The following is a 13827-nucleotide window of genomic DNA, read 5'->3' on the forward strand; positions in this document are numbered from 1 at the left end:
GATCCTCAGTATAGGGGGATGGGGAGCGCTGAGAGCGCGGGCACTGGCGTCGGGGCGCTGTGGCTTCTATCCCAGGAGGGGCCCGTGGGACCCCCTTTCCCACAGGAGCGCTGCCGGGGTCTCCAGGGCCCAGGGACATCACCGTCTATGGGGGCGCTGTGGCCCCTGCACCCCTGCCACCTGCGCTCCTCTGGCCCCATCGGGCGGGGGCGGGACGAGGGCGGCTCACGTCCCGGGAAACCCGAGCCGCCGCCCTTGGTCCCGCCCCCAGCTCCGCCCCCGGCACCCGCGCCGGCCGAGCCGTCCGCGGCGGAGGTGGCGGGAGAGCGCGCCTTGAAGCGGCTCGGAGCGCCCGGGCCCCTGGTTCTGCCGCCCCGGAGCCCCGTGCCGCGCACCGAGGCCGCCCGCGCCGTCCGTGCGCCCTCCGCGTCCTCCGAGTCGCCCGCCGTCCAGGGCATCCCCCAGCCCCAGCCCCCGCCTAACCGGGATGGCCGCAGCCCGCGGCTGAGCGAGCCCGGAGGGGGGGCCCATGGACCGGCCCGCGCCGCGCCCCCCCCGCGGCCGCCCCCTCAGGCCCGGGCCCCTCCAGCCGCCGCGGGCCCAGGCGGCCCTGATGGCGGTCGCGGCGGCAGGGGTAGGGGCTGGGGCCGGCGCGGGCGGCAGGCGCGGCCACCACTGACGGGTAGTCGGGCGCCCCAGCAGGTAAGCAAGGGCGAGCGGGGGACCAAAGTGCGGGGACGACCGGCTCCATATACGGGGATCTGGGGGGCTTCTAGGACTCGGGATAGACAAGTAGCTTCCCCCCTGGCGTTTGTGTGAGGATGGGGTCAAGGGGCAACAGGTCCGCGCGTGGTGGAGGGGCGGGGTGGGGAGGGCGATCTTAAGCGCCTCTCCAAGTCAGGATCTGGGAGGGGGGCGGCTCCCTGTCCGACGGGGCAGACGCACCGCTGTCTCCTCCAACCCCATGTGCGTCTGAAGAGGAGTGGGAGCGGGGGCAGCTGGAATGCCCTCCACAGCCTTTAGGAAAGCGAGCTCCAGACACCCCTTCTGCCTTTTGGTCTACAACGGGCCGTGGGGGGGCATCCAGATCCCGCAGACCTTGGACAGGGGGTTGCCGTCGCGGCCCAGCTGCGCTCAGAAGTAAACATCTGTCAGTGGCGCGTTCCAGCCGCCTTCCCTGCGCGCCGCCGCCGCCGCCGGGGACACGGTGTCCTCCGGTAAGGGCCCGGCTCTCTTGGCTCCTGGAGCCGCTTGTTCAGCCACAAGAGGGCGCGAAATCTTTTTTGGGGGGAGGGGGTGTCCTTAAGGGCAAAAACCGGATTTGAAGGAGAGGGGGCTGTACCTTGCTCTCTTGCTTTTTAAAAGAGACATTATCTTCTTGTTCAGAATAGTCTCAAAATTCTCCCAGGAGGAGCGGTTTGGGGGTTAGGATTCATCGGGCCAAGGGGGCTGCAGGGGGTGGGCAGATTTGGGGTGGGGCTAGAGGGGAAACCGGCCCTTCCCAGGGGTTGCCGTCACCACTGCCCCCTCCGCAGGAAGCCACAGCATGTATGGTGGTGACACTGGTCCTGTTTAGCGGGCTTGTGGTTACCTGCAAGGCTGGGCCACCAGTCTAGATCCAGGGAGCAGGGCCAGGGGCCTGGAAGGGGGCATGGGAGGCTGGACTGATTTTCCTCACTCCTGCCGGCCCACCCGCCCTGCCCTCTCCCGGCCCAACATCCTTCTCTCTGTGTTCCATGACACTCTTTGTCTGTCTTTAAGTGCCCCAGGCTGAGGAAGCCCCAATGGGGCGTGACTGGTCTAGGCTGATGTCAGTGGAGGGAAGACTCCCAACTTTACCAGCTTCTCCCCACCTTTCAGCCCCTTGCCTTGGGGCCCTTCTCCAAACTCCCTTCATCCCAGGACTCCCGATGATTGGAATTTTGAAGCCACTCCTGGGCCTTCCAGCCTATCCACAGCCAGTTGCAAAGAGCTGGTTGCAGGAAAGGAAACCAAGCATCCCCCCTCTGCAGCTGGGCACAGTGTTTGAAATTCCCCCGTGAGCGCTTGTCCCTCAAGTTTCAGGCCTCAGTTTTCAGGGGTGGAGGGCGGGGAGCAGAGGATATGAAGAGCCTAAAGCAAGAGAAGGAACCAAACAGTTTGTAGCCCAACCCTCTGTGTAAGGCACAATCAAGAGATTGTTTCAACAAATGTTTGTTGGACAGAAATGGTATGGCTGCCTGTTTGGTAAAAGGGCTCCTTAGCTCTGCCCTTCAAGGGCAACACACTTAGACCAAGGGTGGAGCCCAAAGTGGGGAACGAAGACTCTATCTTAGGGTAGGGCAGTCTCTGGAGCAGGAGCACGAGCTAGGGCTGTGACGGATGAATAGGAGTTTTCTAAGTGGGAAAACAAAGGGCATTCCAGGTGGTGGGAAACACACAGGCAAAGATCTAGAGGCAGGAAAGAACAGGCTGGTTGGTGGCGGCAAGTCCAGGGTGCCTGGGTGAATGTGGGGAGGAGACTTTCTGAAAGGCTGGCAGAGGGAGCAAAGGGCTGGGGCATTCAAAGGTGGATTACTGCAGGTGGAGGTTGGGAATACTGAAGAGAGAAGAATGGGTCTTTAACACATGTGGTATCAGTGGGCCCAGCCATCTCTGCTGAGGGGCTGCGGGATTCCCCTGCAGATGTATCTTTCCTGGTCTCAAGGCGGGCAGAGGAGCGCAGGGGCAGGAAGAAATTAGGGGAGGGGCCTCTGCCGGCAGCAGGTGGATCTCACTTCCCAGAGAGAGGGCACCATTCATGCCTAAATCTTGGTGTGTTGGGGACCTGAGGCAACATTTGAACTTGGGGAGATGGAAGAAATGACTCAGGTACCCTGATTCCCAGGAAGGTAGAGTTAGGGTTTGAGCTGTGCCTGGGGCCTGTGCCTCAGTTTCCATTTCTGTCTGTTGACGAGCTTTGTGTGATATCCTGGCCACTCAGACAACCCACATCCCTCATACCACCCACTGGGCCCCATGCCAGCTGCTCAGCTATGTGCTATGCCAGGCCTCATTAGGCTGATCCTGTTATCCTACCCTGGGGAGCCCCCTCCTGCCCACCCCAGCTGCCTGCAGGGCCAGCCCCAGACTAGCCTCATATGGTCAAGGTGGGTGGGAACTTTATGGTCTAGCCACAGAGGACTGGGCTAGAAATGGTAGGTCCGTGGATCGGAAAAGCTGTGGCCCCACGCCACACACACACTCGCCAGCCCTGTCTCCCTGAGAACACAGCAGTGGGTGCAGGAAGAGGGCTGGACACAGTGGAGAATGGAGGACTGGCCCTGTAGGCAGGTCACAGGGGCCCTGTGACCTCTCCTACCTCATCTCCCCACACTGTCCTTGGTTCCATTGCTCCAGTGACACTGGTCACCTTGAACAGGCACAGCCCTACCTCGGGGCCTTTGCTCCTCACCAGATCTTCACTTGGTCCTAGCTCAGATGCTGCCTCCTCTGAGAAGAACTTTTTTTTTGAGAAGCACTTCTTGATCCCTCAACCTCAAAGCAGCCCTTCCACCGTTGGTACCATTGCTTCACCTCGTTTTATTTGTTGTTGTTGTTGTACTGTCAACATCCAGATTACCATATATATTTCTCATTTATCATCCATGGGCCTGATTGGACAGTGAGTTGGCACGGGTGGGGCCCAGGTTGGCCTTGTGTGTATTTGAGGAAACCTCTTACTTCCCTGAAACTTAGCCCTACTTTTCCCCTCAAAAGCAGGGCCTATCATATCCTCCCCATGTCTCTTCTCACCCTCAGCATTACCTCTGTTACCCAGAGCCCAGGGATTGTGGAGGCATCGAGAAAATAAGTTGGGAATCAGACCCAGGTTCAACCACAGCTCAACCACTTATTTGACCAAATCACTCTACCTCTCCAAGCCTCAGTTTCCCTTTGTGGAAAATGGGGCTAATAATAATAACACCTTTTTCCAGGGACTGTGGGGAGAATTAAACATGTAGAAAGCCCTTAGCATAGTGCTTGGCACTAAATAAATGAAGTAGCCAATACTGCTGGGTGTTATTGTTGTTGTTAGAGAGGCCATATGGTACAGTGGTTAAGAATGTGGAGACTAGGGTGTTGGGGCTGGGGCTTTGAGGGATGAGTAGGAGTTTGCCCAACCACGAAGTTCAAATCTCACTTACACTCTGCTTGAACCTTAGCAAGTCACTTCACTTCTTTGGACCTCAGTTTTCCCATCTACACAATGGGGATAAAAGAGTTCATACCTTGCTACGAGTCATTATGTGTGAAGTGCTTACCCCAGTAGTGTTGTTTGCTAGGGTTACTATTAGCTATTATTACTAGTATTTTACTTGTATTATTATCACAAAGCAACCAGCACAGTCCTCCCCAGAAGTCACTCTCTCTGTCCACCTCTCAGCTACACTTTGGCCAAGACAAACCCAGAGCCCCTTAAGATAAGCTCAAGGGCTGACACTTTATTCTCAGAGTAGCAGGGAGCCAGCAATGATGCTTGCAGTTGGGCAGCAGGAAGCTCATGGGTTGGGGGAAGAAGATGAGAGGCTACGCCCCCACCTCTGGCCAGGCCTGGAAGGGTCTGCTTGGGGTGTCTGTGAAAGTGCCAGCCATGAGGCTGTCCCACAGGCTGGCCCCCGACCCCTGCAGACCCAGCATCGGAACCAGCTGTGCTAGCCAGATGTTCCTGGTTTACCCCCAGATGTGTGTTGCCAACTTGAGGCTGCCCTGGCCTCCCCATCCCCACTATGGGGTGGGGCTGGGCCCTGGGGCCCTCTGAGGGAGGGGACACATTTTTGTGGGCTGCAGAATTTGTTTCTTGTTTTGCAGAACCTTTGAGTCTTGCCTTGAGAGAGGCCCAAGTTCCGCCTGTCATAGGGCCTCAGTTTCCCCATCAGTGGGCCCCCCAGGGAACCTCCAGGGGCCATCTGGGAGAAAGGAGACAAGCAGGGCTGTCCTAGGAACAGGCCCAGCTGCCAGCCCAGGAGCCGTCAGCACTGATGGGGGAAACAGAGGCACGGGCATGCAAGCATGTGTGTCTGAGTGTTGGGCCCAGCTGTTGCTGTCGGCTGGTTCTGCAGAACTTCTAGAACTTAAATGACCCTCCAGGTGGGGGAGGGTGTCCTGGGCAGTCTGTTGTACAGATGGGGAAACTGAGGCTCAGTCAGAAAGAGGCAGAGCAGGGATCCGAACTCGGCTGCCTGGAGTCCATGTGCTGCAGTATTCAGACACACGCCCTTCCCCAGTGAGCAGGCCGTGCCCACATCTGCCCATGTGACTTCACAGCATGGCTCGCTCTGCTTGTGGACAATGACAGCCCTACTAGCCACCCCATCAAGCTCTCCCCTGGCATTCCTGTGGTGCTGGGTGGCCCCCTTTGGACACTTTCTGAAGATGGGGAAACTGGGTTACAGTAGGACCAGGGACATGTTCAGAAGTGAGGGAGAAAGGAAGAAGGGTGCACATGGAGGGAGGCACCGAAAGTGTGGAGACTGAGGCCTCTGTGAACAGAACGATTGAGATAACCCAGGCCAGACTGCCCCTCCAGAAACCCCTACTCCAGAAAAGACTGGCATGGACATAGCTATGCTGCAGGGCTGACAAAGAGGGATGGACCTGTGGCCAGGGTGCCAAGATGGGGAGCAGAGAAGGCTCCCGGAGGAGGGGCTTTAGTAGCTAGGGCTTTGAAGGATAAGTAGGAGTTTGCCCACTGGGGACAAGCCTCAATTCCAGACTTCCCCCAGACTAGAGGGATGAGTGGATTGAGGGAGGGGTCGGTCACCTCTTGACCTTCCTGTCCCTGGGTGCAAGCATGAAGCAGGTGCCTCCCTGAGGCCAGGAGCTCTGCAGGATGGAGGCTGTTAACCTGGGAACAGGTAGGTCCCTGGAAAACTCTGTGAAAAGGCGGAGCCCCGGGGCGTTGCCTGGACACCAGGATAATGAGCAGCATTTCCTGGCACCACCAAGGAAACTGCCAGAAACACCCACACACCCTCACCCTGTTTGTCTGTTCCTTGGATGCTTAGAGGGACCTACCTGGTTGTGTGACTTTGGGCTATTCATCACCCCTCTGAGCCCGATTCCCCTCCCTCCCCACCCAGCCCTGGGGATTCTGTGGCCTCCAGCTAGAGGTGGAGGTCCAGCCTCGATCCCTCTTGCTGCAGTTCAGACTGGCCTGGCCCCCAAGAAGAGAGGGTGCTCCCTTCCCTCGACAGTGAGGACTCTCCAGGATCTGGACATGCCCGAGGGCTGGGAAGGGAACCGGCCAGCCCCTGTCTGGGCAGAGTGAGTGGCACCTGAGATGCTAGCGGGTGTGAACCTTGGCCGGTACCAGTGGTTCTGGCAGGTCAGTTCTCGCCTGGGTCATTTTGCCTCCTCCACTGCCACGTGCCTTGCTCACAGCCCACCGTGTGTGCTGTTCACTATTCCCCTGGGAACTTTGCAGTTCAGGACCCAACAGCACTGAGGGTGTGTTCATGTGTGTGTCCCTATGTATGTGAGCATGTAGCCAGAATGCAGAACATGGTTGTGTTCAAGTGTGATCATGTTCAAATGCCATGTAAAATGCCCACGTGTGAACGTGCATGAGAGTGAAACACACTAGCATGTGCATGTGGTAGTGTGCAAATGTCATAATGCACAAGTCTAAAAATGCCTAGGTGTGTGTGTGAGACATTAGTGTGAGTGTGAAACATTAGTGTGTGAGTGTGGTAATGCTTAAGTGTATGTATGTGATCATGTTCAAGTATGTGAGTATGAAAACATGTGTGTGACTATTCGAAGATTAAGGGTAAACACATCCACGAATGTGATAATGTTTGAGTAGGAATATGAAAACACCCTAGTGTGTGAGTGTGGTAGTGTTTGGGTGTAAGTGTGAGAACTCTTAAATGTGTGTGTGACAGTGCTCAAGTGTGTGAATGTGAGGGTTTCAGTGTGTGTGAAAATGTCCAAATGCATGGTTGTATGAAAACGCTGAGTGTGTAAATGGGATAGTGTCCTGAGTGTGTGAAAACATCATGTGTGAGCGGGATACAGTGTGTGCAAGAATAAGAATGCTGAGTGTGAGTGTGAGGGCATCCACCTCCCCAGATCTCCAGGCCTCCATTACACAAGCACACCTGGCCCCTCCCCTGTGCCCTCCACCACACCCACATCACCCCCTCCCGGGCAGGTCCCTGCCAGAGACAAACCAGTTGGGTGACCCCCTTACAGAAAGATCCATTGTTAACCAATGCTTATCAGCTGGCTTGCTGGGCCCCCTCCATTGTCAGCCCCCCTGCTTTCCTGTCCCCCATCAGAGCTTTGGTGGGGTCTAGCGTTTCAAGGCCACAGGGACGGGGGTGCTTAGGGAGGGGGACTCCTGTGGCCAGGCCATCTCTTGGCTGGTGTTTCATCCATCCTTCCAGCCCCCACTTAAGCCCTTAGCAGAGACGAGGACCACAGTCTGGTGCTGTGGCCCGCCTTGTTCCAGCCTAACAGGGAAACTGAGGCACACTATTCCAAGAATTGGGTGTGAGAGCAAGCAGGAAGTTGGGGTCAAGAGAAAGCCATGCCCAGCGGAGGACTTTTTTTTTTTAATCCTCACCCAAGGATATATTTTTCCCCACTGATTTTTAGGGAGAGTGGAAGAGAGAGGGGAAGACAGAGAGAAACATCGATGTGAGAGAAACACATTGATTGGTTGCCTCTTGCATGTGCCCATCCAGGGCCGGGGCCAGGGAGGAGCCTACAACCATGGTACATGCCCTTGATTGGAATCGAACCCGGGACCCTTCAGTCCACAGGCCAACGCTCTATCCACCCGGAGGTCTTGAGTCTGGGTGGGTTTCCCTGCTGTCTCCCCCTGCCAACTCTGTGACCTTGGGTAAATCATGTGACTACTCTAGGCCTCAGTTTCCCCATCTGTGAAATGGGGATAAAGACTCTTTGTGAGGTTGAAATGACTTAATATGCATTGATTGTAGAACAGGATCTGGCATAAAAGGGGGTGGTTTGGGCACCTGACAAATGGGCTGACCTCTGTTTGCTGCACAACCTTGAGAATGAAATATTCTCTCTGCAGCCCACAAGTTCCTGCAGGATCTACCCTGTCACCGCGCCACCCCTCCCCCCGCCCCCACCCTTCCACCTCATTCTGCTACAGCCATAGGGGGCCCTCTCCTGTTCCTTCAACGAGCCAGGCCTGGTCCTGCCCCAGGGCCTTTGCAAGTGGTGTGCCCTCTGGTATCCAGGTTTGTTCATATGCCCCCATGTCTAGAAGCTCATCCTCTACCACCACCATCAACAGCAATAAAAATTGTGATATAAAATAGTGGCAAGCCCTTGGGGTGACTCCATGACATTTGTTCCCAAGCCCAGCTCAGCCCGTATAATGTGTGTTGTGTCTGCCTTCGAATTTCAGGTCCTTTTCTAGCCAAATGCCCTTGAACAAGCCCCTCTATCTGTTTTGTGCCTCAGTTTCCTCAGCTGCAAAATGGAAATAATAGTGCTCTCGTGGGCTCAGCACCCGACTTGGTATCGAGCAGGAGCTTAGTAAGTGCCCACTGTTACTGTCCAGTGGGTGTAGGTCCTGTGCCTTTGCATCCATGTGAAGGGGGAGAGCTCTGCGCTCTGCCTAACCAAGCACGGACAGGCCTACGCAAATCACATGCAAATGAAATACAAACACACAAATGAAATGCATATTGCCCGCAAATTGCTCTCTGGGTGAGCAGCCTGCGCTCTGAGGTGTGCGCTTGGGGGCGCCCGGCACCCCAAGGCCGAGCCCAGGCGCTGACCCGCGTCCAGCCCGGCTTTCAGCGCTCTGTGTAAATGTTTACACCAGGCCCGTTGCCAGACCCCGTGCGGGGCCGGCACAGGCAGCCGGGTGGGGGAATGTAAACGCAGGCTTGGGGCCGCCAGGCAGCAGGGAGCTGCTCAGACATGGGGGGGGGGGGGGGGGACGGGGATAGGGGTGTAGGAGGGTTATTAAACACCTGTATGCACTAAGCCCGAAGCTCCTGGTAGTCACAGCACTGAGTAATGGGTGTTCTAACAGGGGACGCTTAGGGCTTGGGGTGTGGGGAGCAGTCAGGGAAGGCTTCCTGGAGGAGGCACCGGTCCAAGGTGAGACTGAAAGGGGAAGGGGAGGGCAGGGGAGAGAAAGTGTTCTGGGTCGAAGGACTGGCTGTGCAATAGCCTGGAAGTGGGTGGAGAACAGCTTTGGTTCATCGCAGCCCCTTTCTGGGCATCAGTTTATCTGTCTGGAGGGTAAACCCAGGCTCTGAAAGGACAGCAAGTCACTCCCAAGAACATCATATGTAGGGAACAAAGTGTCAACCCCATGGTTCCTGCCCCCAGACTGTATTCTAATACCGGGTCTCCTGGCCACCCTTGTCCCACAATGCCCTCTGTTGGGAATGGCTTCACCTTTCAATCTTTCCCTAAACACACTGGGCTCCAGCTACCCCAGCCTCCTGGCTGGATTGGCCAAGCTTGGTTCAGCCTCAGTTCCTTTGCACTGGCTGTTCCTCCTGCCTAAGATGCCACTCCCTTCTGCCTGGCCAACTCCTACTTTTGTTCAAATCTCAACTTTCCTCAACCCTTAAGAAAGCACTCTGGGACCCCCAGATGGGGTGGTCCCCTGGTATCCCTGGCACAGCGCCCACACCCTCCTTAGCAGCAGTTTTTCACAACCATGTTCTGTGGTTCCTTGCTGAATCATGTCTGTTATCATTGAGCAGTAAGCAGTAGTGGTTCAAAATCATGGGCCCACTGTGTCCCCAGTGCCAGGCCCAGTGCCCTGTACCTGTTTGTTGCCTGGCAGACTGAGGCCGTTTGGCTGACCATCCCGTGCCCGCAGGCCGAGGATGCAGCGCTGGAAGGCAGCAGCCTTGGCCTCGGTGCTCTGCAGCTCTGTGCTCTCCATCTGGATGTGTCGGGACGGCCTACTCCTCAGCCACCGCCTCGGACCCGCGCTAGCCCCGCTGCGCCGGCCACCTCGAACCCTGGACGCCCGGATCGCCCGCCTGGCCCAGTGTAAGCCCTTCCCCTGACATAGGGACGGCCATACTGGTGGACTGTGAGGCAGTGGAACCAGGCCACAGAAGCTTTTTCAAAGATGGGGTGGAGGGAGGATGCAAATCCCCCAATGGCAGGGTGTGTGTGTGGGGGCGTGGCTTCTAGGAACTGGGGTGTCTTGGCTTAGCTGTCAAAAGGAATTAGACTGTCCCTCAGGGGCCAGATGGAGATTAGACCTAGGAACTCTGGCGGTGGGGGGGGGGCACCCACAGCACAGCGGGGGGCAGGAGGGGGAGGCTGGACCCAAGGCCCCAGTGACCTGCATGTGTTGATAGGGAACAAGAACCGGGGAGACAGAGAGAGACCTAGAAACAGAGACCTAGACATGGGGAAAGAGACAGATATAGAGATGCACAGAGAGAGAGACAAAGGTGGGAGAGATGTGGAAAAAGCAGTGCGGTAGAGAAGTGAAACTCCCACCTGAGGAGAATGGCCACCTGGCCCAACTCCTCACTTGACACTGATGCCTGCCTTCTGCAAGTTCTGCATGGGCCCCACCTTGTGTGTGTGCCCACATGACCAAGCAATGTGGTGTAGGCACAGGCCGGGCGCATGCATGGCGCCTGCGGGTGGGGGTGGCCTGCATGCACACCCGCCCTGCCAGGCCTCACAGTCCTTTCTTGTCCTCACAATAGACAAGGGCGGCCTCCGGCACAGACTTCACTTCCGTTCCCAACACTAGCCCTTGTAGGCCGCGAAGCCCTTCCCAAGACACTGGGTTCCAGAGACCTGGGTGGGCCCCCAAAAGCTAGTGTTCCAGGACCTGGGGACAAAGCACCAATGGTGGAATCCACTGAGAAGAGTCAGCCCATGGGCGGGTGCCCACCAGTCCTGTGTCCTGTCCCTGGGCCCAGCTGTGCTGGGGGAAGGGAGTGGCTGTTGATCCCCTCAAGGTCCTGGGACTAATGTGCGGATGGTGGAATTTCAGGCTGAGGAATGAAGAGCAGATCTCATCTCTTTGTGTTCCAGACCCTGTGCACGTGGCCTGGCCTGCTGGAGGGATGCAGGGACAGATATACTGAAAGATTATTCATTGTTTATTTGAAATTCAAATTTAACTGGGTATTTGTATCATCTGGCAACCCCCCAAATAACTCTCTACAAGCACACCTTGAGGTGTGCACACTAAGTGGAGGAGTTTTAGGCACCAGAAGTGAGTCAGGCTCAAATCTAACCCCAGAGCCTGGCTATCCCAGTCTGGCTCCTGGGCTGCAAGAACTCGGAAAAGGCTGCTCATTCATCCCTCACTTTCACTCTCTCAGCCACAACCACAGTAAGGACTCTGCGAGCCACACTGAACAGAAAGGGATACTGGCAGAGGAGGGCCATCACCTATGTGGAGTTGAACAAGAAGAGTGGCAGAGCTAGGCTCAGGGCCTGGGCTTGTCTGCTTTCTGAGACCTGCTGTAGAAACAGACACTCTCAGGGTAACAGACAGTCCCTCCCCCTCAGGCTTCCCAGTAAGATACTTCTTTTGACAGCCAGGTGTGCCAGCCTTGGGGGCAGGTCCGGGCTAAACTCAGGATTTCCTCTCCCAACCTGTGACTGCAACCTGTCAGAGGCTGGGAGCCTCCTGCCAGCCATTCCAAAGTCTGCACTTCTTTCCTGGGGCTGCGGAGTACAACAGATCCTCGAATAAAGTCATGTCCTTGAACCTAGTTTTGTTCCAATGATGAGATGCCGTAAGAACTTTTATATTAATTAGCCTTTGGTAAAATTGGTTTCATTCTTTGTCATTTCGCCGGAGTTCCAAGAACCTACCGATGATGTTAAGTAAGGACTTACTGTACTGGGGCAGGGCCAGCCTCTTGGAAAATAAATTTAGGCTACGGGATCCTGAGATTCTGTGACTCTGGCACCTCCCGAGGGCAGCTGTGGGAGAAAAGGGCTGAACTTGGGCCAAACTTGGGTACTGGATGGAGGCAGGAAAAATGCTGTCCGGGTTTCTCGCTCTCACTGCCACCTGCTAGTGGGGTGGCCTTGGCCAAGTCTCTGCTATTTTGGGTACCCAGTTTCCTTACCTATTACATGGGAGTGGCCCTGACAATAGCTGCTGCCACCCCAAGGGGGGGGGGGTCCCCACACAGGCCTCAGTGCCTGCTGCTCTTCTGTGTGTTCTGAGAAGCCCCAACACCCGATTTGGTTTCTGTATAGGGAAACTGAGTCTCATTGCACAGTAGAGCAACAGGTACAGGGTGGGGGGTTGTGAGCAGCCCAAGGGCTCCCTGAAGATGTTGGGGCTTTGAGTAGGGACCCCAGAGAGTGAGGGAGAGACCCATACAGCTCAGCTAAAGGGTGAGGAGAAGCCCAGCATAGGGATGGGATCCACAGACAGTGTTGGGGGCGGGGCTGAGACACCCGGATGAGCTCAGCTCAGTGGGGCAGGCTGGAAAGTAGTCCAGGGAACGCAGGAAGGGTTAGCCAGGCTCTGAGCAGCTCAACATAGGGCAGGGTCCAAAGAGGGATGTTGGTAACCTTGGGGGCCCAGCGTAGGGATCTGCATATGCACCCCTCCAACACCTTCCAGCGGGGGCGCATGGGCAGGAATCTGGGAAATGCGCTAGCGCCGCAGCATCCCCACAAGGGTCATTTTCTGCAGGGAACAGCGAGGGTAGAGGACTCCCTCCCACCCACCCACCCACCCACTGATTCCCATCCCCTTCTCTCTCTCCCCTCGCAGACCGTGCACTACTGCAGGGCGCCCCGGACGCCGTGGAACTGCGCGAGCTGACGCCCTGGGCGGGGCGATCCCCAAGTGTGCGCCGTCGGACTGGGCCCCGGCGGCGGCGCGCGCGTGCGCGGTCGGGGACACGACCATGCGGGCTGCGCGAGCTCGAGGTGCGCGTGAGCGAGTTGGGCCTAGGCTACACGTCCGAAGAGACGGTGCTGTTCCGCTACTGCGCAGGCGCGTGCGAGGCGGCCACGCGCGTCTACGACCTGGGCTTGCGGCGCCTGCGCCAGCGGCGGCGCGTGCGGCGGGAGAGAATTCGCGCGCAGCCCTGCTGCCGCCCGACGGCCTACGAGGACGAAGTGTCTTTTCTGGACACGAACAGCCGCTACCACACGGTGCACGAGCTGTCGGCGCGCGAGTGCGCCTGCGTGTGACCCTACCTCACTGGTCCCAGCCGGACAGCACCCAAAGTTACAGCTGTCAAACCTCGCGACAGACTGCCCATGCGCAGAAGATGCCGTCGAGGTTTCGGGACTCTCGCGATAACTGTACAGAGATAAAGTGTGGAAAGTTGATGTGGGTCTTGATTGTGCGCACCAAGGGTGTCCGCCTCTGGGAGGGGCAGGAGGACGTGTGAGGAAGTGGCCCCATCTCCCCTGGGAAAAGGGGGATGGGTGCGGGTGTCACCTGCAGCATGGTGGGGAGATTCTTTAGGGGGAAAGGAAAGATTCAAAGAGGGTCCTGTTTCCGGAGTACAAGTGGGAAAATGGGGTTAATTGGGGCAATGTCGGCAGGGACTGCCCTTCCACCTCCCTGCAGGTCCCTGTGCTGCTCCCCAGCATGTCTATCCCAGCAAGATGTGCTTCTGGGGAGGGCGGGAGGGCGAACCGGGAGAAGTGAAGTTGGTGGAGGAAGGTGGAGTCACCCTGCAGAGGAGGAGACTGAGGTCCAGGTGGACCCGGGCCTCAGGCTGGGTCAGCCCCCACAAGAGTGGCCTCTAAGCCACTATCTCCTTTTACCAGCTAAAAATACGCACGCGCTGCCCATCTCCCTGTGGGGATAGGTCTGGGGAGGGCGCCAGCCCCATCCAACCC

The 13827-nt window shown here is 57.2% G+C and overlaps 1 protein-coding gene across 3 annotated transcripts; it reads left to right on the forward strand.

Moving 5' to 3' along the window:
- Positions 1 to 311: 311 nt before the first annotated feature.
- Positions 312 to 13307, forward strand: NRTN (neurturin). 3 transcript variants are annotated; one of them, XM_080672356.1, is made up of 4 exons: positions 312 to 399; positions 664 to 702; positions 9845 to 10020; positions 12743 to 13307. In XM_080672356.1, exons 3-4 carry the CDS (start codon positions 9852 to 9854, stop codon positions 13165 to 13167), a joined length of 594 nt encoding a protein of 197 aa, XP_080528482.1. In that variant the 5' UTR covers positions 312 to 399; positions 664 to 702; positions 9845 to 9851; the 3' UTR covers positions 13168 to 13307. The 3 variants fall into 3 exon arrangements, with proteins under 3 accessions (XP_080528482.1, XP_080528481.1, XP_080528483.1); XM_080672355.1 differs by lacking the exon at positions 312 to 399 and having other exon boundaries at positions 578 to 702; positions 9809 to 10020; XM_080672357.1 differs by lacking the exons at positions 312 to 399; positions 664 to 702 and adding an exon at positions 6165 to 6346.
- The last annotated feature ends 520 nt before the right edge of the window (positions 13308 to 13827 follow it).

This window comes from Plecotus auritus (assembly GCF_963455305.1).
Source record: "Plecotus auritus genome assembly, chromosome: 6".
NCBI classification, from domain to species: Eukaryota; Metazoa; Chordata; class Mammalia; order Chiroptera; family Vespertilionidae; genus Plecotus; species Plecotus auritus.

Excerpts from the sequence above, each read along its gene's own strand:
- NRTN (XM_080672356.1), top strand. The coding sequence starts at position 9,852 with ATGCAGCGCTGGAAGGCAGCAGCCTTGGCCTCGGTGCTCTGCAGCTCT. Across the intron at positions 10,021-12,742 it reads GATCGCCCGCCTGGCCCAGT|ACCGTGCACTACTGCAGGGC; the intron begins GTAAGCCCTTCC and ends CTCCCCTCGCAG.